Source organism: Hirundo rustica, chromosome 1 (assembly GCF_015227805.2).
Source record: "Hirundo rustica isolate bHirRus1 chromosome 1, bHirRus1.pri.v3, whole genome shotgun sequence".
In the NCBI taxonomy this organism is placed as follows: Eukaryota; Metazoa; Chordata; class Aves; order Passeriformes; family Hirundinidae; genus Hirundo; species Hirundo rustica.
Window position 1 is genome coordinate 66,487,319 of NC_053450.1, and position 24,946 is coordinate 66,512,264.

The following is a 24,946-nucleotide window of genomic DNA, read 5'->3' on the forward strand; positions in this document are numbered from 1 at the left end:
GGTTTGCTAGTCCTTGGGTATCAACAACTATAAAAATTGGAACATCAAGACCAGTTTTCTCTTGCCTGTTTATCTCACTGAATAATTACCATCTGCTTAGAGACCTGAAGGTTTCATTTCACCTCTGATTAAGTAGGAGGGTGTAACAACAATAAGTAAAAAGCCTAAGTCTGTGCTGAGGTACTTGTTGGCCCTTCAAGACACAAGGCATGACTGGTCTGGTGCAGATGGAGTGTACAAATTGTGAATTAAAATTTACAGGCATTTCTCATTAGTGTGCAGCAGACTTTCTGAACAAAGTACTTGATCAAATTATTTTAAATTACAGTAATGTACTCTTGCAAATATATTCAGCATCCTTTTATATAACAAAATGGCCATTTCACATTGGTTTGCTTCTGTAATTTTCTGACACAGTGAGATAAGGTCTATTAAAGTTTTTAAGAATCAAGGTGACAATAGTCAGTGTGCATGTAGATTGAGATAAACAGCAATTTTTTTCATCTTTGCTTTCCTTTTTCCTGATATAATGATATCCTCAAGCCACACTGGCCATGGCTTTCCAGTTCAAGGTAGCTTTCAGTTTTCTGCAGCATGATGTAATATTTCCGAGAGTGGTTGTTTTAGGGCATTGTATTTTGATGGCTTTGCATTTAAAAGGAGAGATAGTAATTGGAAGTAATAGATGCTGGAGTTCTTAACGTAACTCAATGTTATATCAGCTTTTTGGAGGTTGTACCTAAATTACATTTGATTAATGTAATTTTATGCCTGTTGTTTTGAAAGCTCACCTAGCAAAGAGTTGTTTTTACCTGTACTTATAGAAGCTTTCTTGAAGACAAGAAGGTCAAATGCTTGTATGTCTTAGCTGCAGGAGAAAAAAATATTTTAGGACTTACAGATTTTAGGTAAACTTGGATAGCTTTTCCTTGGTGAGTTTCATAATTTTAACATTTAATCTGTTCTCTCCACTTTATTTATTATATACATTATTATATACATTATTATTATTTTTTACACTCGTGCTTCTCATCTTTCTTCTAAATGACTTCTTTCCGAGAGACTATGAAATATTTAGATACAGCTTCTTACTAGAAAGTAAAAATTTAAAGGGAAATTGTTTCCTCATCCCTTTGAAAATAACAGATAACAAAAATTTTTCTAAAAAGAGCTGGTCTAGAATGGCTAAGGTAATAAAGTCATGTATAATTCACTCAGGTTTTTGAGAGTACTTTAGCGGGGCCTTCACCAAAGAAAACGTAGCACTACTTAAAGTGGGATTATTTCTCAAACACTGGACTTTGGCATTCTTCTGGTTTTATGCATTTGGAATAAATATGATCTAATATCTTTTATTTTTGACTTGCCTGTGGTTCATATATATTATTTTTTCCCTTCTTTTAGTGGCCTCAAGCAATCTGAAGCAGAGTCCTGCTATATAAATATAGCAAGAACACTTGAATTCTATGGAGTGGAATTGCACAGTGGTAGAGTATGTTTACATTGTAATTTTTCCCTTGGAAAGTAAATTTATATGCTTTTTTTTTTCTTTACATTAATTAATAGCAGTAAAAAAGAGTAATATTTAAGTATTGACTCTATCATGTATTATTTTTAATTAGAGCTGGGTAATTTTTCAATAACTTTTGTGTGACATAGGTGCTGGAATTTCTACCAAATAAGCTAGAGCTCCTCAAAAGTGTAACAAAGCATTCTAAGATAAAATATTTAATTACTGGAATATATTTTACTTAATAATTTTACAAAGGTTTCTGACTGTCTTAGCATGAAAGAAAGTTAATGCTCTGTTTACTGCTATTGGTTGGCAGGTGTTTTAAGAGTTTAATTTCTCTGAATTTCTAGCACTAATTTCTTATGTGTTAAGAATATAGAGGTTTTCTTTCTGTTTAAATTCCTATATTCCCTGATTCCAGGCTAAATCTAAGGAGTATTTAACAGCTTGAGAGATGACCATTAAAAATTTATTTGAAATGTTTTGAATACAGGGTGTGCATTGATGAGAAACCTGTCCTAGTATTTCACCACCTACTGCTATTTAATTTTTTGGCTACACTATTCATCTAAAGCGAATCCCCAAAATGCTTATTTATTTGCATCCTAGTGTGCAAGTTACCTTTTGTGCTTCTATGCAATAGTAAATTGTTTTGGTATAAGGCTTGTAGTGTAAAAACTAAAGGAAGTATACTACAGATGATTGATTTTCTAGGTGAAGATGACTTCTAGTTTTTTTTTACATTTTTTTGAGTTTTGTTAATAATCTTGACACTGAGTTATAATGAAAAATTCATAAATTTCTTTAATGATGAGGAAGGAATAGAATGAGTGATTTGCTTCCTTCAGCATATTTTCTTATTTTTCTTTATGTTGCCACAAATAAGTGAGTGTTTCAGGGATTTCTAGGAATTCCTAAAGTACTTCTCTATGAAGCCACTGTAATTACACTCATGTTCATGAATTCATACAGTGCTCAAAAGGTAGACACTTTTTTTAAGAATGGAGAAAAGTAGAAAGGCAAGGAAATGATCTTATTAAATCTGACTTTGTATAATCTGTCCATTGGGTCATCTGTCACCTTCCTACTTTATTGAAGAGGCTCTTAGAGTTACACTTGAGATCACTATATGCACTTAACTTGATTGGATATTTGCCTTTTAACTTCTATTATAGCCTAGTGTTTTGATAAGCCAACTCGAGTGCTAAGACTTCCACTATGTGACCAATCTCTTAATATTAACTGGATGTTGTTTCTGATAGCTCTTCCAATTTCCATTATCCTTCCTGAGCTGCAGGCCACTGAACTGCATGCAAGATGTCAGTAGTGGTCAAACCAGTGCCAAGTAGTGAAGATTGACTGGATTCAAACATTTTCAGCTAAATGAAATTTCATTGCAGACCGTCTTGCTACTGTTTCAATTCAAAATAATAGTTTTATCACAATGCAGTTATTTTAAGGATGAAATATTTGAAGTGGTCTGTTTTTTCTAGCAGCTGAACTAGACATTTAGACATTTAGAAACTGTTAGAAAGGAATAGAAAGCAAACCAGAAAATATCATGCATTTCAAATTGAGTTTTGATACCGTTTGAATGTTGAGCTTCATTCTTCCTCTCCCTTCCTTATCTCAGAGTAGGTAATGGAAAAAAGAAAAGTACAAAGAAGGGTAGCAATCATGAATGTTTTAAAGAAAAGCCTTCTGTAGCAGGTGAACAGCATGGAGAATATGAATAGCCAACTTTTTTAATAAAAGGTTCAAGGATCTTCAGGTTTAAGTAAAGGAACTTTTTCCATAAGGCTGCAGTTGGACTGTAAGCCTTATTACTGATTTAATGGAGGCCTATGGTGAAATAGCTATCAGGAGCAGTTAGGCAGTCACTGGAGTCCATTAAACATAAAAGAAGCTTCTAAACCAGGAAATCCTTTAGCTGTAAATGACCTGAAGCCAAGAAGAGGACTTGTTGGTAGAGGAGCTGTTAGTCTCTGAAGTTTTGTACTTCCAAAACATCAGCTGCAAGTCGCTGTTTGGATTGAATGCCGTGAGGCAAACCTCTCAGCCAACATGAGGTTGGTCTTGCTCCCGTAGGCCTGCAAGAAGTTTGCAGTGAAGGTTTGTAGGCTGCTTCTTCACAGACAGTACTGTGTCCTGCCTCTGCTTTGGCAGGGATGTTGACAGTGCCTCCTGATATCCTCCCCCCAACTCAGTACTGCTTTTAAGTCATCCTTCCAGTTTTGTCACATCCCAGTGCCTTGACCAGATTTAGCAGGGGCTAATTTAACTGTTTCTCTGTGAAAGGCTTTATCTCCGTGAATTCTGATGATCTTCTTCCTCTTCGATTGTGTATGGCAGTAGAACCAGGTAACACCTGGCTTTTATACTAATGGCCCAAAGAAGCTGGTGCTCCTGTACTGGTGGTTGAGAGTGGGATACTTTGGGATAATGTTTCTTGAAGAGCAGATGAATATATGGGTTCCTTAAGTTTTTTTGGTTTATGACACAAAGTTGAATATTTAACCTGTGTGAGCTTTCTTTTTAGTAACTTAGTAAACATGCAACTGTAGTCTGAGCTTAGTTTTCATCTGCAAACACTCCTGCTATTTTTCTGATGAAAAATCCAAACTGCTAAAATGTTTAAAAATGCAATAGCGTTAGGAGACTCAGGAGAGTGAATTCAATATCTTAAAATTGTATTGATATTTCTTGAATTCTTAATCTCCTGTTCACTCTGGACCACTATCCCATCTGCTCAGTAATTAATCTGCTGTTAACTCGTCGTTCATTTTTACTCAGAGATTGGAAGATAGGAAATTTGTTGAATCAATGTTATTTCCATATCTACAAAAATCAAGATGGTAATTGTAAATTAAATCAAATGTGAATCAGTACTTAAATAGCTAAATGCCTGGCATGATAATTTTTTATCTTTACAACTTTTATGCTCTCTTCGTGCTATTCCAGCATCTTGATTTTGTGTTTCTTAGGCTCAACACAAGAGAACTCATAATAACAAATAACATAGGAGATTAGTGCTTTGGGCTGGTGCAGAGGAGGGTAAAGAATGAACTTTGTTCTGACAAAGCTTCTGGAGAAAATAGAGTAGTTTAGCCTAATTAATCCCTATCAAGTGTTTTAGATAATCCTTTATTTCTACTTAATCATGTTGATTTTCAGCTTTCACTTTTAAAGCTGCTTTTTTCTTCTCAGTATTGATTTAAAAAGGAAGGAACTCAGAGTAAGCTCCAAGTGCTGATAATACAATTTTCTACCGTGCTTTACGTTTGCAGTATCATGGCAGAAATAGCTAAACTGTAGGCAGTTAATCTTCTGAATAAGTGTTCTTCCCAAGTATTAAAACACAAAGATGTCAGTTCTGGATTCCTGTATTATTTCTTTGCAATTTAAGTCGGACTTCACTCATTCATGTGCCTGTATCACACCTCTAGTCAATTGTTTTTAAAGGATTTATTGTAGACTTTCCACAGTATTGTCAGAGCACATGCTACCTGTTCTATTTTCCTGTACCTTACTAGCATAGATAAATTGGGATTGGACATAGAGGAAAGCCATGTATTAATTGAGCCCAGAGTTCCATCTAGAGGAGCAGCTGCACTACTGAAGGCTTTAAGAGACTGTTACCAATGGCTGTCCTTTAATAACAGTCTGAAACTGCTTTTGAGTCAAACCCGATATTTCAAACAATAGATTCTACTTGCATTTATGTATTCATTATCTCTGTTTAATATTCCGTGTAATAACACATTAGTGTGTATTGATCATAAGAAATGGGAAGCCAGGATTTGTAATTTCTTTAACATCAGTCAGGGCTTAGCCTCAAAATGACCTTTTTTTTTTTTTTTTCTCAAATGTTTGCTTATATGGAAGAATGTGTTTTCTCTTGAGTATCTCAATACCTAGAAAAGATTATAAATTTATGATTTTTTTTTTCCAGTTGCATGTGTTAAGCTAATGTGCAGCATTTGGTTTGGTTAATAATGGATTTCATTTAGTGTATGAAATATTCATGTACACATGTATTTCTCCAGCATATTCTCGTATATTCTCATATGCAAAATTGTGGTCACCTCCTGTGCAGTCTTTCTTGGTAAGACCTTTTAGGAAAAAGTAAGGAATTATTTCCTTTCTCTTTTTAAACAGCATATAATCAGGCAAATTTTGTTCAGTTCCCAAAATTCTGTTATATTTACTTAGCTAATCTTGGGAAGTACTTCAGCTTCTTTCCTGAAATTAATAAGGCTAGACTTGCAAATTTACTCTTGATTCAGACCTAAGGAACATCCAGGGTAGTAGGATGAACATTGCAACTTGTTTTAATGCATGAACAGTATTTAGAATGTGGTAATAGATAACGTCAAAGGAAAGAGATGCAGAAAAATCAAAACTCAAAAATGTCATTGATTTTTTTCCTCAAGTGTATCAGTTTAGGTAGAGAAAGCTTGAAAATAAATTTCTTAGTAGCTAAATGTGAATGACACAAACTGTATCTGTGTTCTTACTGTATTTTTCTTTTGTAGGATCTCCATAATCTAGATCTTATGATTGGAATTGCATCCAGTGGAATTGCTGTATATAGAAAACTCATCTGTACAAGCTTCTATCCCTGGTAAATTCCTTTATATAAATATGTCCTGTTTATTCAATCTTACTTCCATTTGCTTTCACATTTAATTCCAAAGAAGCATACCATACATATATTTGTTCTTTATGGAGTATTGTGGGATTTCCTTGTGCTTAGATAAAAATTAAAACTTGCCTAGGCTTTTAAATCTTTAACACTTTTGAAGTCCTTGCACTGTGTGAAGTCTTGATCAAGTTAATTTACATGCAGGTATGAGTACAGGATTAGGAGGACCCCATGGTCTTAGATATTTGCTGCTCTTATGCTCAATAATATGTCTCTTTAAAAGCAAAACCAATCATATTGCTATTAAACCTCAGCCTCTAATTCAGTCTGAATCTTTTAACATGGCATTCAGCAAGAAGATACTTACTTCTTGGAGTAGAAATGTAAAATGAGTTATTTGGAGTTTAAGATTTACAGGAAGTAGGATAATATAATTTAGACATTTTTAAATCTCATCAAGTATGGGTATATAACATTAATAAGCAAGCAAGAGACATTCACATTATTCACTGATACATAAAATATTAGAATGCATGACTGTGCTGTAGAAAATAACCTCTGCAAAGAAATAATGTGCACAAGAACTCTAATGTGAATGACATGAGAAGTTATATAAGCTATAATTTTTTAAAGTGCTTTTGGGCTTTATTAGTTATACCATACTAAAGATTATAACCTGAATTAGAAATTATATGGAGGTCGGGCATTTTCTTAAGATTTCTGAATTGGATCACAAAGAACTTTTTTCCCAGTCTTTCTTTTTTAATAGAAGTATGAAGTTGTGTTTTTATGCTTGATAAAACTATAGCTTTGTCATGTTATACGTGAGTTCTTTCTTGAATTTGCAATAATTTTTGTGGACAACTTTTTCAGTAAGATAGTACAGTGTTCTTAATCATGACAGAAAAATGCATTCTGATGGGTTGTACTTGCTTTTTGACCTTGTTTTATACAAAAAAATAGGCTCCTTAGCTGTATCTTTTAAATACTAGTGTCATTCCATCTTTTCATTTATGAACCCAACCAAACAGGTGTTTCCAATAGGAAAGCAATAAAATCAGTTTCAATTAAAATTCTAGGGGAAAATACACTGCATAGTCTCTGGATTTTTTTTTTTTTTTTCCTTTGCTGTGAGATTTTTTTCCTTTCCTTTTGCATTTCGACTCCCTGGGATATACTGCAATCATCCTGGACAAATGCATGTCAATAATAATGCTCTAGTACGGCAACACAGTGAAAACTTGTATTTTTCCATTTCTAATGCACATTGAAGCATAAAAGACTTATCTTTCATCTTTGGGCCTTGAGTGCTGCTCTTTCTTACATCAGCCTCTCAGCTTCTTAGAACCACTGCAGGTTTTAAAAACTGCTAGCTGGAGGCGCACTTTCAGTCTTCTGCCAGTCTTGTTCTGCCTACTTAGTTGACCTAAGTAAGATATGAATGGGTAATAGTTGTTCCTGAAAATCATGAAGTAAAGGCATTTTAAAATCTGTGACTATATGAATTTTTTAGGGAAGGGAAAGGCAATTTATAGCACACAAGACATGAGGAATCTACAACTTCCTGTGCTACTTTTACTCCTAGAGAGCACAGAGGGGTAAAACACAGATGCTAAAACATTTTTCGCAAAAGCCTACTCTCATTTACAGAAAAAAATGAGGGAAATAAAACCCACAGTTTTTTTTAAATTCAAATAATTCCCACTGTAAAATATGAGGTTTAGGCAGTAATATTTTCAGCTGGCAGCTGATACAATTGTTCCAAGTTTTCCTACTCCATCACTCAATCTCCCTCTCTCTCTCTCTAAAAATTTCTTTTCATCTTGAAAGCAAAGTTCCCTGCCCACGGGGTTAACTTTTTGATATTTTATTTCTGGCATCTTTCATGAGTTAATCATAATTCTTTGTGCAGGAGTGGTGTCCATTCCCTGATCCTGCCAAAACAAGCAAACACTGAAAGCCACCAGAGCGGAGTTGCTTGGGATGTATTTGGATGTATATATGGATTCTCACTTTTATTTTAGATCTCAAAGCAGGATATATTTCTGTAATGCCTGAAGTGGTATTTATTTAGGCTCTTTATGTAACACCACTTGTATCAAGTGGTTTTTCCTGTGGACTATGCAAGCTTCACCATTAATGAGTTAGAACTCAAGGTGGCAGCAAACACCATCAAAGCACTCTTTCCAGACTTTTAAATAAAATACTCTGCAGTGGATGACAACAATACAACTATGCCATATGGTAGTAGTCAAAGGGGACCAAAAGTTTTCAGGAACACAGGCAGTGAGAGAGATCTGCCTTGGCAAAAAGAGGCTTTTCAATCAAAGCAACCTACGTAAAGAGCTGACTGATCAGTCAGCAGCAATGTAAAGATAGGTTTAAAAAATAGCTTTGGATTTAATGCAGTATTTTATACACTCTACAGAGTTATTCTCAAGGGGGCTTAACTGTTCTGTTGTAATTTCCAAATTGATTTTGCAAGTAAAATATTAATGGCAAAACCATAAATACTCTCTATATCAGCAGCAGCTAGAGTTAGGTATTAAATGCCGTTTTGCGTATGTAGTTTCACTGCTTTGAAGTCTTCAGAGAAACTGCTTGAGGAATGCGTAATACATTGCTAGATAAAACTTGGAAAACAACCATCTCACATAGCAAATTAGACAACACCTTTCTTCAGCAGCAAAGTATAGGCTTTCCAGGTAAAGAAGCATTTTTTTTTCCTTCAAGTCACAAGTACCAGCTGTAAGTACTAAGCGCTAGGCCAGGATTGCCAGTTTAATCAAAAATTAGCGATTCTGTGACTCACGGAGTGACAAATCTATTTTGATGTCTGTGAATGATAGGAAGATGGGACCCAAAAGATCCATCATTCTTGAAATGCTGCAACTAGTGAGTGCTTTATAAGTAAACCATGAAGTTTAATGATTTGTGAGTGTTGCATAGTCAGTGGACAAATCATTGGTGAGAGAGAAGGGCCACTAAGCCACCAGTTATGATAATAGTAGCTGCATTCCATTAATATGTATTTTGGGTATGACATCTTCAAGAACTTGTTAAGCCTAAATCCTTTGACACCTTAATCTCTTGGATATTTTTGTGGATCTTTCTAGGTGTGAATATTCAGACAATTTGTGGGCATAACATTGCAAAAGACTTTTAGTTATTGTTAAATAAAAATGTCAGAGTAGCAAGTGTTCTTCAAATAAGTTTAGTTGTACTTTAAGAAGAATGAGTGGAATCAAAAAGGGTACTCTAGGAGAGTGTCAAAATAAAGAGGCTTAAAGCCCTGCTTTGGCTTGAAGTGGTTGTATGGTCATGCAGTGAATCATGGTTTTTGGATTTGATGGGGTCTGGTTTTTGTTGGTTTTGTTTGTTTGTGTTTGTTTTGTGGGTTTTTTATTTGTTTGTGTTCTTTGGGCTTTTTTTTCCAATTTAAAAAAAAGCAGGATGTAGAGGAGAAGGATTGAGACAGTTTTGGTACCTTGGGGTGCTGTTTCCCCTTTTGTTGTTGGGTGGGAGGTTTTTTGCTTTGTCTGAAAGGTTAGTTTTCTGTGTCCTGCATTTCTGCTGCCTTCATGTTAGGTTAAGAGCAGACTGTGACAGCAACTGTGTAAGCTGAGAATAACTCCTAAAACTTGTTTGTTGAAGTTTAATCTAAGTCAAGAAAAGTGGTAAGAAAGAACCAGAAGCACAAAACTTGAGTGGTACTAATTCAGGCAGAGTAGCATTAGAATCAAAAAAGAATGAATATACAATGAATTGCAGCTCAAATACAGCTGGGAATTTATATGACTTGTCAGGTAGTTCAGAATGAAGAACTTTTAGATGAGCAACTCAGATCACTGGTGTTTGAGGTAGCAAGTCAAGTGATACAAGTATTTTAAGCGTTGGCCTAACAGGAGAGGTGGATGTGATTTCAGCTTTCCGTTGGTTTTTGTACCAGTTTCTCTTGTCAAAGAATGGTGTTGAAATACCTGTTTCTTCGTGGTTCTGTAACTGATGGAGAAAAGCATTTTCTGAAAATGGCGCACAGTTTTCCACATCTTGTGCAGGAAGAGGGATAGGTAATTCCATGAATATTCTTGTTAGTAACTGGCAAATATACTCATCGATGAAGGATGTTGCTTTCTAACTCAAGTGCCTCTCCCATGAGCAGTGGGGAAGGAGTTTTTATGCCATCCCGCTTGATGAGAGTGATGCAAAAACTGCCAGACTGAGAGGACTTTCAACATAGTCCATACCTGATATCTGACATCGTGTAAAGTGTTAGTTCGCGAAAATATTATGAGAATTTTAGCAGTAAACTTACAAAACCCTTTCATGATTTTTTTTTTTTCAGGCAAATATGACATGATCAGACCTTAAACAGGTTTCCTTAGGGCCTCCATAAGATTCCAGCTGACCACAGATCAGAGATTTCTTTGTCCAAAAAGTGCAGGTTTTCAGTTACTGGAGTAGAATTATTGCAGAGAAAATATAGGTATTTTAGACAAATCTTGTTTTACTGTGGGAAGGTGTGTAGGTAGGTAGAAGTTTGTTTAATTTAGCGAAACTGATAAGCATAAAAATGAAATGAAACTTGCTCGAGCACCAATTCCAGTTGTAATCTTTACCTAGTAAATATGTACTCACATTGTGTAAAAAGAGGTGTTCAGTTCTAAAATTACCACATAAATTACATACCAGTGTTAATGAAGGGAAAAATATATTAACACTCATTTTTACAGTTTTCATCCTTCTAAAATTATGATTTTATCTAGAGGTTTTGTTTAGTGATTAACGCAAGTACATGATATTTTTCACACTAGGAAACCAATTCTGCAAAATCTGAGCGAAGTTTCAGTTGTTCTAAGACCAACCTTGTCATGTCATTAGGGTCTTAAATTTTGTTCCTTTAGTCACAGTTGTCATATGACTCTAAAGTTATACAAAAGTTGACACATTTAACATTTGTGCAGCTTAGTGTAGAAGATGTCATCAAGTTTTTGCTGCAAGAATAGATTTGGTGGGAGACAACTGCTGTGAACTATTTAAAGATTAAATGAGGACATCTATTTGCCACTCAACACAGGAGATGGCTGCATATTATTCATTGAATATTTTACAGCTATAATCTTCCAGCCTCACTGTATGCAGTATTATTTTTCATTTTTTAGTCACTCTAAACATTGCTCAGTGTTTTATGGCCTGTTTCTTTCTTTTAGGGTGAACATATTAAAAATTTCCTTTAAAAGGAAAAAGTTTTTTATACAACAACGGCAAAAACACGTAAGTAGTCCTCTAATTTTTTTTGCTCAAGTGACCATATTCAATACTTTATATTGAATGTAACCTACAAACTGATCAAAAGGCTCTGTTGGGGTAATTTGCCTTTGAAATTCTGTTTTGTTTGCTTGGTCTTGGTATTCTGCTTATTCCCTCTCCTTTCCCCTTTTTTTGTTTTTGTTTTTTTTTTCAACACTGAATCCCTGCACTTTCAGTCTGTTGGACTATATCTTTCCCATGGAGGTTTCTTCTCCCTTTGAAACTTCGGGTAAATGCAGATCTCCATCCTTCTCCAATATTTATTAATGTAGCATATTTCCCCTTTCTCATCAGCATCTGCTGCTCTTTCCTTTGTTGCTCTCCCTGTCCTGTAGAGTTCCTTAATGCAGTGAATCTACTGAACAACTGCTTATTCCCATCTAGGGGGAGTTTGTGAGGTCTCTTCTGCCTATGAGGCTCAGAGCTCAGGAAGAAAGTGAGGTTTCTGGAGGAAAGGAGAGCTTTGTAGCTGAAAAACACGAGTTTGAAAAGGGGAATAGCATACCTCCTGCTGTGTGTAGCATGGAGAGCTTTAGGAGTTGGCAAGTTACGTGAAGCTAGTTGATACAACTAATGTAAAATTTTTTGACTGTTAAGAGTTGACATCTGTTGGTTACTTTGAGTTCTTTACAGAACAGCTGAAATATTAGTCTGTTTAATGGGGGGGGGGTGGAAATCTTGATTACTGATTCTTATTGTGCTGCCACAATATGGCAAAAATAAGATATCCTTTTACAAAGAGCATAGATTATTTAATATGATAATAAAATCTTCTCAGAAACTAGTGATTAGGAGATGTATAAATGTTTTAATTCAGTTGAGGACAAAACTTGAGGACATAGTAAAAGGTAAGTACTAACTTGTACCTAAACTTCATGAAGGCTCTTTCCGGTAGTACACAAGCTCTTAACTTTATAGGAACTGTGTTACAAGACCACCTCTTGACCCACAGAGATTCTGCTGAACAAATATTTCTAGGGAGGCCTTTTTTTTTTACCCCAAAGGAAAATATTTTCTTCTTTTTTCTTTTCTGTGTGTCTTTTTTTTTTTTTTTTTTTTTTTTTCCCCTAATTTAGTGGGTTCCTTGAAATTTGAGGAGTGTGCAAGTATGTACATGTTACTTTTCCAAGATTCATGTTTAAACAAAGTTATTATCCAGAGATAGTGTTACTGCACTTAAGCTTGCACAAACACATAGCATGTACAAGGTATGTCCTTACATGCTGTAGGGGGTTCTTAAGGTTTTTTGCTAGCTGTAAGTTTCTAAATATATTGTTTATATGCAGATATGTCACAGTCTGTTCACATTTATTTCACTGCATGAAGAAATGAGTGGTTGATTAACCATTCTACACACTTGTGAGTGTAAACACTCGCAAGTAGTAACTTCTCTCCTGCGTTTGAGGATTAAAAATTTGCTGATAAATAGTGATTTTAAAATCGAAATATTTTCAAATATACTGACAAGTACAGGCTTACAGACAGCAGTTTCCACATATGTCTGTGAGAATAAACATAGTAACAGAACTCTGTGAGAATGATTAATAAAACAGGGCTTAGAACTCAATGATTTGAAGTCCTTTCCAACCCAAACCACTCTATGATTCTCTGTAAATGAATGTATTTACAGTGTTTTTGGAATATGGAAGAATAAAGTGTGAATATAGAACAATCTGTGGACTTAATGTAAAATATGTGTGTTCATTACATAAAGACTTGACTGCTGTCAAAAGCAGAATTAATTTTTGTCTCTGGAGACCTGTGTCACTTTTGAAGAGAGCAGCAATCTTAATTTGTTCAATTAAACATTTGAAAGATGATGACAGTTCCAAGGCTCTTGATTCTTTTAGCTTACCTTCTCTTAAGCGACCATAGTTCTTTGTTTCATAACCTACAGAGATGACAGTAATGCACACAGTGTCACGCTTGAAGAGCTACAGAACTTTTAGCAAAGTAAGCCCAGCTGCATGACCTTTTTACTCCTTCTCAGTACATATGAAAAAGCAGTCCAGGTGTGCTACTAAATCTCTGGACACATCCATCCTTGTCAGTCTGAAATTTAGGGCATCGAGTGTGCGGTACTCCAGTGGTATTTCTTGGAAAAGATTGCTGGTGCTGTGCAGTGGGAGAGAGGGGAGTGGAGTCCTCCTGGGGGTTTCACCAGAACACGGGGATGCTTGAGGGGTGTGTGAGGGCAGATGACTGCCAGGCAAGACTGTTTTTTGCTTGGAAAGACAGAAGCAAATAGGTAAATGAATCTGAAAGCAAAAAAGATGAAAGAATGTGGAGAAAACAGAGCAGATACTGTATATTCATAGATGAGGTTTGACTAAAGATCATGAGAGAGTTATAGCACTTCTTTTATATTTTGTATGTCATATGTAGATTCTTTACAAAAATCTACAGACAGTTTTCAAAGACAATGAATTTGCAGTCCCCTGGGATGTGCCATGTTTCATTGATTTATTCTCCTTTTTTCATTTTCTCAATTTTTCTTTCCTTACGTGCCTCTTCTGAAAAATCGACTTACCTTATCTCACTCTTTCCCTGCTACTCACCTTCTCTTTTATCCTCCCACTGCTCCAGTCTGTTGATCAGCTACTTGATTAGGAGTATGCAGTATTTCTGTTTCTACTGAAGAGCCAGAAAAGGTCTGGGGAGCAAGACTGATGAACCAGTGGATGTCTGGTGCTATAGAAGCTCATGTCATGTAGGCTTAATGAAGGGTGCAGGATTTAAGGTAGGAATAGGAACTCTGCTGTTTACAGGCAACATTTTGTACCTTTCAGAAATGAAATTATATTTTCAAGGTGCCTATCTAATGCTTAAAACCAACTTCATTTCCTGCATACTAAAATAGATCTTTAATTTCAATGCTGTAGGTGTTTTCAGATTTTCTGTTATGGAGTAGGCATGCAACTGATGCAGAAGTTTTTCCATATGTTGAACTAGCCAGACACTTTAGCTATGTGGAATTGTTCCCTTTACCTCAATGGCCTCAAATTTATGTAATCCTCATTTCTTGATAATCAGTAAAATGCTATTCTTTTAGAACTTGAGAAGTATCATGGGCATTAGATCCTTGGATCCCACTAGAATTCTGCTCACCTTTAAAAAAATACAGATTTAACAGCATGACTTGCAAGGTAGCCTGTTAGTGAGGCAGATTGTTATTAACGAAAGGTTGTGTTCATCTAAAAATCGAATAAATTTTTATGAAACTTCTCAAAATATTTTTCCTAGCTTAAGTCCATGTTAAAACTTTAAGCCTACTCAAAGGCCGCTAAGAAGGTTCTGTGAACAACAGAAAAGCACACTTGTAACAAGCAAAATTCATTACTGTTTTCAAATCTCAGTTTAAGAACCAGAATATTAGATGTACTTGATTTCTTATCTTTGTATTATAGCTTTTCAATGTAATTGAGATGTTTGGATAAAATAATTTTTGTGGCATTTGAAAGACCAGTGCTTCAGGCCAACAAAAATATCTGTACATTTCTTCTTATTTAACAAAAATATCTACATTTCTTTTTATTTGTCTGCTGGAGTAGTAAAACCCTTCAAGTGGTGTTCAGCTGACAGGGACTATGTCAGAAATGGCATTTGCCATTAAATCATTGTGATGTATGCTTTATATATTTCAAGAAATTCTGAGCTTAGGTTTCACTATGCTTTTCTGCTTTATTTTACATGACTACTTAGAAGCGACTGTAGTGAACTGACAAAGATGAATTGGTTCCAGTATGCAAGAGATTCAAATAACAAACCCACATCTTGAAAAGAAAATACTTTTGAGGGCTTTAATATATTTAGGGAAAACATTCCTGAAAGATTGTAATCAGATAAATGTTTTTTAGTGCTTATGTAAAATCAAGAGGAAATTTTTCTTTTTTTTTTCCTCTTGAAAATCTCACTGTTTTTCTTAAAATCGTGTCTGGAGTCATAGATTCTCTGGACTAGACATGAAATTATTTGCACAATGCAGGATTGGTCTCAGATACGTGGCATTTGTAAAATGCTGCGTAGAAATAAGAAGAACAGAAGAAAAACAGATTGACTATTCCAGCCAAAATGATTTGTAGTTACTTCCCAACAAGATTGTTGCTGTGAACAAGCGAAAGGTTGCCTGTCTAATTATATGTTGAGATCTCAAAATCAGTCATAATTTAGGGCATCTGGAAAAGCTGAGTGACAAAAACTTGCATTTTTTCACTCAAGTGCTGAGCTGTGCTGGCAAAATTGATTCAGGCCTCATGTTACTTTTATTTCTGCTCTTTGCTTTGCTCCTATTCCACTTTCTTTGTATCAACAACTAGATAAAGTAACCAAAGCTTTCTCTTGTACAAAACTCTTGGGATAAACAGTGGTGGCACAATTGTGTTGCCCTTGTGATTCACTGGCACTTTGGGACTGAAGTTACTTATAAGAGTTTGCACCAAGACACACAAGTTTTATATTCTGCTGCCTTCTGATCCTTCTCATTGTGGCCTTATGTTATCATCCAGGTGGGAGTGGATTTCAACAGCAGTAGCAGCAGCTCCAGTCCCATCACAACTACTTTCTTTCCCCCAAGAAAGATCACTGTTGACATCTTCAGTTTCTTCTGAAAGACTATCAAGAATGTGCTTTTTGTGTACTATGGTGCTTGAAAGAACATAATTGAATTGAAGCCTTACATGAAAAGTTTAAACTCAAAGAATGAGGGTTTTTTCCTTTTGACATTGCATCCTTAATGGAATGTTTTAAAGAATTTTATTTGTCTTAGGAGGTCAAAATCTGAGGGGAAAACCTGAAAATATATTAATCGGCATAACATGATATTTGTATATACAAATTCTTTACCACTCTGGATTTAAATATTTCATTAACATTTCAATAACTTGAAAAGTGCACATTTTGCAGTTTGGAATTTCACATAGTCACAGAGGTATTTTGGCCATCTCCAGCTACTGTATGCTGATTTTTGTTTGTTTGTTTGCCTCAATGTATTTTTCATGTTTAAGCTTAAAATAATTTTATTGGTTTTTTTATGACCTTGTTTACTGTTTCATTTACTTGTATTTGTTGACACATGGTGTTCCCTACTGTTACAGAATGAATCCAGAGAGCATATTGTTGCCTTCAACATGTTAAATTACAGAGCATGCAAAAATCTTTGGAAATCTTGTGTAGAGCATCACACATTTTTTCAGGCAAAGAAGTCACTACCTCATGAAAAAAAGATATTATCACATTATTGGACTTTGGGTTCTAGAAATCCAGCAAAGTAAGTATTATGTTTTGCTCTATGATGGGAATGGGAGGATTTGTGTCAGTGGTAGCTCAAGTTGGAATGGCAGAGTTCAGTCCTGTCCATAGCTTTGTTCCAGTCTATACACAAACCATTTGGCAAGTTATATGGTTGTGGTTTCACTTTCAGCAATGTGATCTCCTTACAAAAGAACTTTTCTTATAATTGCCTCAAAAGGTGTTTGGATATTCATTTTACTGCTCTTTTTTTCAACTCGCTGCTTCAGTCTGAAGTATAAAAACACTGTAAAGGAAAAATATCATGTAGCTAATGATCCGGTAAGAGAATTTGCAGAACAGATTTGTTTTGAAATGTTTAGCCATTAGTGTCACGTACACATTCTGTTTAATATGTTAGGGCGAGTTCCTGAGTGCATCATGCCAACCACTTATTACTGACATAGAGATGAAAAACTTTTCCCCACTCAGGTATTCAAGATACTCCTCCTGTGACAATTTTATTTGTTTCATTGGATTCTTCTAGTTACAGAGCTAGTAGTTTCCTCATTTTGTCTAAGACCTAGTTACCCAGAAGTAATTCTTTAGAGTCTGTAAATTTCTTATATGAAACTGGGATTATTCCTCACCATATGCAGTAACTGGGCCCTATCTTCATTGAAGTTAAGCTGCCAGTCACTTGACATTGTAATATCCTTCTCCATTTCTTTGCAGTTGGCATTTACTTTGGCCATCTTGTGTGATTTTTGAAGTGGGAGGTTTAACTCAAGTAGTCCTGCTCTTTTATCTTAGGGGTTTTTAGTCTTTTCTGATATGTATCAGTCACAGTGATTTCTTATGTTATGCTGATTTGTTCTGTTGTTACATTTATCAGCAATTCAGCTACAAAGTTGTGTCTTGTGTCTTCATTGTCGCTTCCATCCCATCCCTATCCATCTACCCCATCACCCAAAAAAATTCTGTAATTAAACATATTAAAAATATTTCATATTAATAGAGAATGAAAAAGAAAGTCTTGTGTCATTATCATCTCTGGATGTGAGATTCTTGGGGGTTCTTTCACCCTTTGATGATCTGTAGACTCCCTAGAAACCTGCTTGTTCTCATGATTTTTGGAGAAGTGTTTTATTGTTTTCTTTTTGGTCATGAGTAGTGTGTTTTTGTGAGTTTTTTGTAGTGTTTTCCCTTAACAGTTTAACTTTATGTTTAGTTTGTCAGGCTGATTTTCTGTCTGTATTTGGATAAGCTTTGACTTGTTAGTGATAGCAACATGATTCAAATAGCTTCTCAGACTTTGGTACCTTTCTGGCTTTTCACACTCTGATGTTTCTTATGATACCGCAGAAATTAATACCAAGTGCACTAGTATTGCTTGTAAATGAAGCAATTAACCCATGATGGGTGTCCAATGGTCGGAATTCTGATAAAATATTATGTTTTCTCCTGGAGTGTAATTCCATGTTTTCACTTAGTACTAGATCGTAGCTGGATGATCTGGTTTCTAGATCATGGAAGAAAAGTAGTTGCAGAAACAGTATTCTAATCTTCTAACATTTTACAGAGCACTATTTTTAGAATTAACTCATTTATGTAGTCTTATAACCTTGTTTTTCCTGTAGTGGAAGTGTTGAGGAGATGACTCTCAGAGTTTGTTGAATCGTCAGGTCCTGGAGTCCTTTATTTCTTTCAAATTTACGAAGAGATTCAAACCCCTGATCCTCCTACAGACATATATACACACAGGCATTGCATGGCCTTTGTAATGTTAGGAAAGAAAACAGTATGAGTTCCAAAGGGTACCAATTTAGTATCATTCCATTTTTTTTTTTTTTTTTTTACCAAACATTTTATTTTTGACAAATCTGCTGTTACAGTTTTTTTTAATAATATGTAGCATACAGAACAGTTCTCACTCTTGATCTGAATTACCAAGAAAAAATTCTTTTCAAGTAACTTCAATGCTCTGAGGCATTTTCTCTGCTGAATTGCTTACTTATAGTTTTAAGGCATCTCCAGAGGGAGAATCAGTTATGGAGCTACTTTCCAGCAGCTTAATGATAACCTCTTTGGCCTTTTTATACCAGCAGTAAATGTGAATCTTACGATCTACATGAGGAAGAAGTAATTCAGCAACCATTTCTGTGAAAGACTGCTTAACTACATATGAAGCAACAGTAATTTTGAAAAACTTTTAAGTAGTTCCTATGAATTCAACAAATTATTTTCTGAAAAGATTTAAGAAAAATTGTGAAAAAGTCACTTCTGAGGTTGTATTTCACGTATTGAAAATTTTTAATTTCCGACTTGTTTATGATTGTGGAATGTTGTAAGATTTTCCATGTTCCTTTTCAGGGATGGCTCTGAACTGATGGGAAAGCTACACAACCAAAAAAGAGATTCTGCATTCTCCCTTAAGAAAGGGAGCAAATTTTTGTATTGTATAAATCAAACAAACACAAACAGACAAACCAAACCGCAAAACCAAATGTGCACACAAAAACTCCACCATCCACATTGTGCAGTCCTGGAGGCTTTAAGATTGACTCACATTTAATAAATCTTTCCATGCTTCCATCAGCTTTGAGGGGTGCCACATTCATGTTTTACCATCTTAAGTATCACAGGTTTTCCTATGGAATTTGTGGTTTTCTTGTTCTGTGTTCTTCTATACTTACGTGAAGCAGATAGCCTAGCATTTGTTGCATCAGTTCAAATAGTTGTAATACTTGGGTACAATTTCTTATTTGCACATACCTGTGCTCTTCTTGATTCTCTTAGCTTAAGGTACTAGAGGCATTCCATTTAAATTAGGCTGCTGAGTTGTCTAAATCACCTGTAAGACTTGTTCAAGGAGCAGACTGAATCACATCTCCCAGATTCTGAGAGGTAAATTCTGGACTGAATACTGAATAACCTCTCCTAGAGATATTCTCATTCCTTGTTGAAAAGCTAAAAATGTATCTGTATTTTTCACCAAGGATAGCCTCAGTAATAGATGGGAGAAAGGAAGCATCATTTCAAGATAGTACAGCCCATTCCAGAAAGGCTTTGGCAGCCTCCCAGAATGTCTGCTGAGAAATACGTTGATATTTGGCATCTGAAGCGCAGCTACTTGAAGTTCAGGAGATTATTTATCTTCTGTGCCTTGACTGAAATATCTAGAGGCATACCCTATAAGTGATTTTGTGGTCAGGATTAGAGGTTTAAGATTAGAGTTAGGGTTTAGGGTTCTGGCTTCCATCACATGAGTTATGTTGCCCTTCAAGTTGTCTGTGTTGGAAAATGCATCAACAGCCACTTGTATAAAAGAAAAGCTGATTAATGTGGAGTTCTTCACGATGCACTTTTGATAATGCATCCCCTTTTGCCAGTCTTTCCTTCTGCTCCAACTGTGTAAAGCTTCTTTGAAAGAGCTGTTTCTGAAGAAGATGAGTAGCTGGTACCTTGTCATTATATTCAGAAATCTTAGAAAGATAAAATGGGTGGTATAGCCAAAACCTTCTCCTGAGCTGGTGGACTTTGTTTACTAAGGATGAAAACATACATGGGTAGCTGATTTTAATATGTAGATGCTTCATTCTAAGTTTTCTCTCTGTTTTTTATATTGGGAGAAGCTTTTAAAGTACATTTAGAAGTTGAAGGAATTGATTTCCTTTAAAATAATGAACAAAATATATGGAATACTTCAGTATATATGAAAAAAAAAATTGGTTGCTGTTTCTTTTACTTATATAAGCAAAAAAGTAGTACAAAAATAACAAAAAGAAAAATAGTACAATGCAATGCATGCTTAAAGTTAGATTTTAGCATAATACCCACAACTTTAGTAACACTTTTTTTTTTTTTTTTTTTTTTTTTAATGCTATATAAAATTGAGACTTTTCAGCTCTGTAGTAAGGTCATTACATAGCCTGATATCCCAGCTGCCCATTATGTACAGCTCAGGGTGTAATGAGCCAAAGGTGTTTTCTCTGTAACTAACAAATTGTTTCTTCCATGAGAAATCCTAGGCTTGTAAGCTGCTCATCCTTGAGTTTCTCTCTCAGCTTCACTTGCGGAATGCTGTATAAAATGATGCATAAGAGTTTATCTCAATTTCAGTCTGCTTAAAGATTTTCTTTATGCTGTGTATTTTCGTCATTAAGATACTTTTATTGCTTTCCTGGCTGTGATTCTTATCCTCGTACAGCCCTTTTCTTGTCAGATTCTTGTCACAAGAAGCAGTCCTGACATGGAGATCCTATTTTCATGTCAGATTTTTTTTTCAATGGTTTATGTCTCTAAGGAATATATCACTCAAAAGTGACTTCCTTCCAAAATAGAGTGTTGTCTGGTGTAGCTCTTAATTGATGAGGCAGCAGGTAGATGGGAAAAGTTGTACTGTTCTCAGTGAAGCTCTTGTTGCATTGACACTCCTATGTGAATATTAACAGGGAAGCTTCAGAACATATTACCTGTATTTGAGCTGTGTTTTGTCAGTCACTCAGTTCAGTGCCAGTAGGACATACTGAATTTCCTGTTTTCCCCTCTGTCTTCTTAAACACAATTGGGTTAAAAATAAGTCTCAGAAAAAGTTATTTTTTACCCAGGCTGGTGTTTAACAATGTAGCAGAGATTAACAGTCACTTTTATTGTCACAAATGAGGAACAGAAAATGTCTCTGTGAGAATGTAAGTGCATAAGTAAGGAGGGGTAAGCACAGGGTACGCTTTAAGTTATGAAGTTGACTTTCCTAAGTATATTTTCTTTCATTTAAGTTTTCTATGCAAAATAACTCACATGTAGTTGTTTTATATCTTTTCAGGTCTGTAAACAACCAGTACTGCAGAAAAGTGATAGGTGGGATGGTTTGGAACCCATCTATGAGACGATCCTTATCTGTTGAGCACCTAGAGACCAAAAGCCTTCCTTCTCGATCACCTCCTGTTACCCCCAATTGGTAAATCCATTCTCAGCCTTTTCCACACCTTCTAGCCTCCTACCGTTTCTAATTGCATGTACTCTAGCAGAATAATTAGATAACGTGTACATATATATTTAAGCAGTTTTATTCTGAGAATATATATGACAACAGAAGGGTGAGTGTCACTCACCTCAGCTTTAGCCAGGCTTTCCTGCTGTCTGCCAAAATCTTATACCCAAGTTAAGACAGTATGTTGCCGGATGGGTGGACAACAGGGTGATTTAAAAAATATGTTAAAATGGTTGGATGACTGGGCTAAGAGGACTTCAAGGGTCTCTCTTGGGACTTGTCCTTCTTAACACCTTTATGACCTGGAGGAGGCAATGGTGTGCTTGATCATAAAGTTTGCAGATGACACCAAACTGGGGGGTGAGTCAGTAAGCCTGGGTGCAGGGCTGCTCTCCAAAGTGATCTCGATAATCTGGAGAAATTGGCCAGTAGGAAATGTGAGAAATTCAACAGAGAGACAAAAAATAGTGTCCTGGGAAATAAGAACGCAATGTAACTGCATTGTCTACAGTGCAGCTTTCTAGAAAACAACCTGGTAATCTTTATAGGCAGAAGTGGTACGTGAGCCATCTGGTATGCCCTGGAGAAGTCCAGCCTGGCAGAATTAACAGAGTGACAGATAGTAGGGTCAGTGGAAGTGCTAGGCCCCTTTGGCTCTGTAGATTTTATTAGAATGCTTGCAGCCCTTTTGCCTGCAAATACAAGACAGACACTTACAAACTGGAGCAAGCACAGCAAAGACCACCAGCTCCAAGGCAGTCAGGAGACTGGAGCAGCTACCCTGTGAGGAGAGGCTGACATAGTGGCACATACTCAGTCTGGAGAAGCAGGGGATTCCCAGATGCCTAATAACAGCGCAGAATTACTTAGGAGGAGGCCAGCTACAGGATGAGGCCGGGTTTTTCACTATTGCATAGTGGGAGGAGGAGGCAACAAGTATATGTTGAAACAAAAGAGGTTTTGTCAGGATATAATGGAAAAACCGCTTCACCACATGGACAGTCATTGCCTGGGGAGGTTAGGCGGTCTCCATCCTTCAGATTTTTTGAGATAGGAGTGGATAAAGCCTTGAGAAGCCTACTCTGGCCTTAGTTGACCCTGCTTTGAGCAGAAGATTGGACTAGGTGACCTGCATGAGTCCTTTCCAACCAGAATTATCCTATGATTAAAACTTTAATAATGTAAGTTCCATTTTGCAGGGGGGGAAACACCAAATCAGTCCAATGTACTGAACCTACCAGTGTATGATTGCCTAGTAGACCATACAGAATGCTTAAAAATTGATTATTTAAAGAGAGACTTATTGGCCTGTTAGGAAGATCCAGATCATAACTGCAATAGGATAGAAATTTTTCTTTTATAAAGTTTTGTGAAATATTCTAATCTCATGTTTGTATTCTGTATTTTTAAGGCGGAGTCCTAGACTACGTCATGAAATCCGCAAACCACGACACTCATCTGTAGATAACCTCATGAACGAGATTAGTTACATTACTGAGACAGAGGATGTTTTTTACACATATAAGGGCTCTCCAACATCAAAGGACAGTGATTCAGAGTTCTCTCAGAATCGTAGTCCACAGAGGAGGTAAGGACTTCTGCAGACAATCCATTGCCTATTTTGATTTTTTAAAAAGCATCAAACAAAAAGCCCGAAGAGCTGTATAGTAAAAGTCAATCAGTTGTAATGTTACAATGAGTTCAAGCAGTTTTGTTTGTATAAGCTTTATTTTGACCAATTGCTACACTGCAAGTGCCATGACACAAAATGACAAAAGCAAACCAAGCTTTCATCCCTAAACAATACACAATAGTTGAGCTGTTAGTAAAATTAGAGGAACTACTAAGGCATGTCTGTTCAAATCTGTAATATACTGTTTCCTAGTAGCTTTTGCAACCCTTTCCTACCTGTCAAAAATTCCAGTTTGTGGGGAGAAAGACTTAGTGAACTCTTAAAAGAGTTCGCTCACATTCCAAATCATCAGCTCGGCCTGGTCAGTTGAAAGAGGTATTGCATTTGAGTATACACAAGAGCATCATAATGCTGGTGGTCATCCATCTTTTTCTTCTTCAGAGGAACCGTCGATGGCCTGTCTAAAGGCAATGTATGTTTCTGGGCTGTATTCCTTGAAGACCAACTTTGTTCTCCTCTGCAGTGCTTTAGCAACTGCTAGGTTTGCTGCCAGGAGTTGAAGCACCTGTCTTGGTGTAGTCTGATTATTTGTTTGCTCATGTGTTACATTATTCGTATGGCTACACTTATTTCTCAATGGATATCTTCAGATTATCACAATGTCAGCTTCAGAAATAATGTACGAAGTCAATAATTGTTCAGTCTTAAAAAGAAAACAGCTGCTTTGAAACTTGGAGCTGGGGAGAATGCTGTGTATTAAAATGCACGTTCTTTTGTAGCACTGCAGAAGCAAAATGGGTTTTAGTGATGCCTAGTGAATTTAGGCAAGGTGTATTTTGAGAAGCAACGTCTTAATGGAAGCTGATAGGACTCACCTGCCTCTGTGACAGTGTGCAGGTACTAAACAGAGCTTTAAATTCTGATTGAAACAATTTTCTTTAAAATCTGTAATAATATTATTACTTCGTTACAGCAGAAGTTTTCAAGAAAAGAAATGAAAATTTGACATGTTGTATGCATGTTTGGATTTTGTCACTCTTTTGAGTATACTAAGCATTTTGAGTTTGTCACTTCATTTTCCTGTATTTCTGGCTGGAAGACATGTGAACCTGAATATTATTTATTAATACTAATGGCAGTAGTAGCCATGATAATACATAAAAGTTAGGCCTTTAGATGTTGTGAATAGTCATAGACAGGAAACCACATCTTTGTTGTGTTTTAAAGTTTGCAGATGATACACTTTTAGAAGTATTTTCTGAGTAAAAATACTGAGAGGCAGACATTAAAAGAGATGATGAGGGTAGAAGTTGTAGACAGAAAATTATGTTGCCATGCTGTGTTTTGTGACCAGTGAATTGTGTCCTGACAACAAGTACAATGTGGGATTTCTTTTATTTTCCTTTTTCTTTTCTTCCCCTGTAGATATTTTTCTTTCCTTCCTGTTTCAGTTATCTTATACCTACTGAGAATGGAGTGGAAAAGCCTGCCTTTATTCCTTTTCTCACACAATGAAAAAAAGGATGTTCTAAATTTGAAAATAGCTCATCCATTTATTTTCTGAGTCCCAGTGACTGTGCTGAATCTGAGCAATATCACTGACTGTGGAGATTTTTACTGTTACTA

General features: G+C 35.9%; 1 protein-coding gene across 3 annotated transcripts in view; it reads left to right on the forward strand.

The window, feature by feature from the left end:
• Positions 1-24,946, forward strand: part of PTPN3 (protein tyrosine phosphatase non-receptor type 3) — a 103,233-nt gene that overhangs the window by 37,554 nt on the left and 40,733 nt on the right. For all 3 annotated transcript variants that reach the window (XR_005702372.2, XM_040074248.1, XM_040074259.1), the window contains exons 9-14: positions 1,405-1,492; positions 6,049-6,137; positions 11,369-11,432; positions 16,562-16,734; positions 21,520-21,654; positions 23,099-23,275. Coding sequence is in view for 2 of the 3 variants with exons in the window: in XM_040074248.1 (XP_039930182.1) it covers positions 1,405-1,492; positions 6,049-6,137; positions 11,369-11,432; positions 16,562-16,734; positions 21,520-21,654; positions 23,099-23,275 (726 nt within the window). In the remaining variant the exon portion in view is untranslated. The remainder of the gene's footprint in view (positions 1-1,404; positions 1,493-6,048; positions 6,138-11,368; positions 11,433-16,561; positions 16,735-21,519; positions 21,655-23,098; positions 23,276-24,946) is intronic.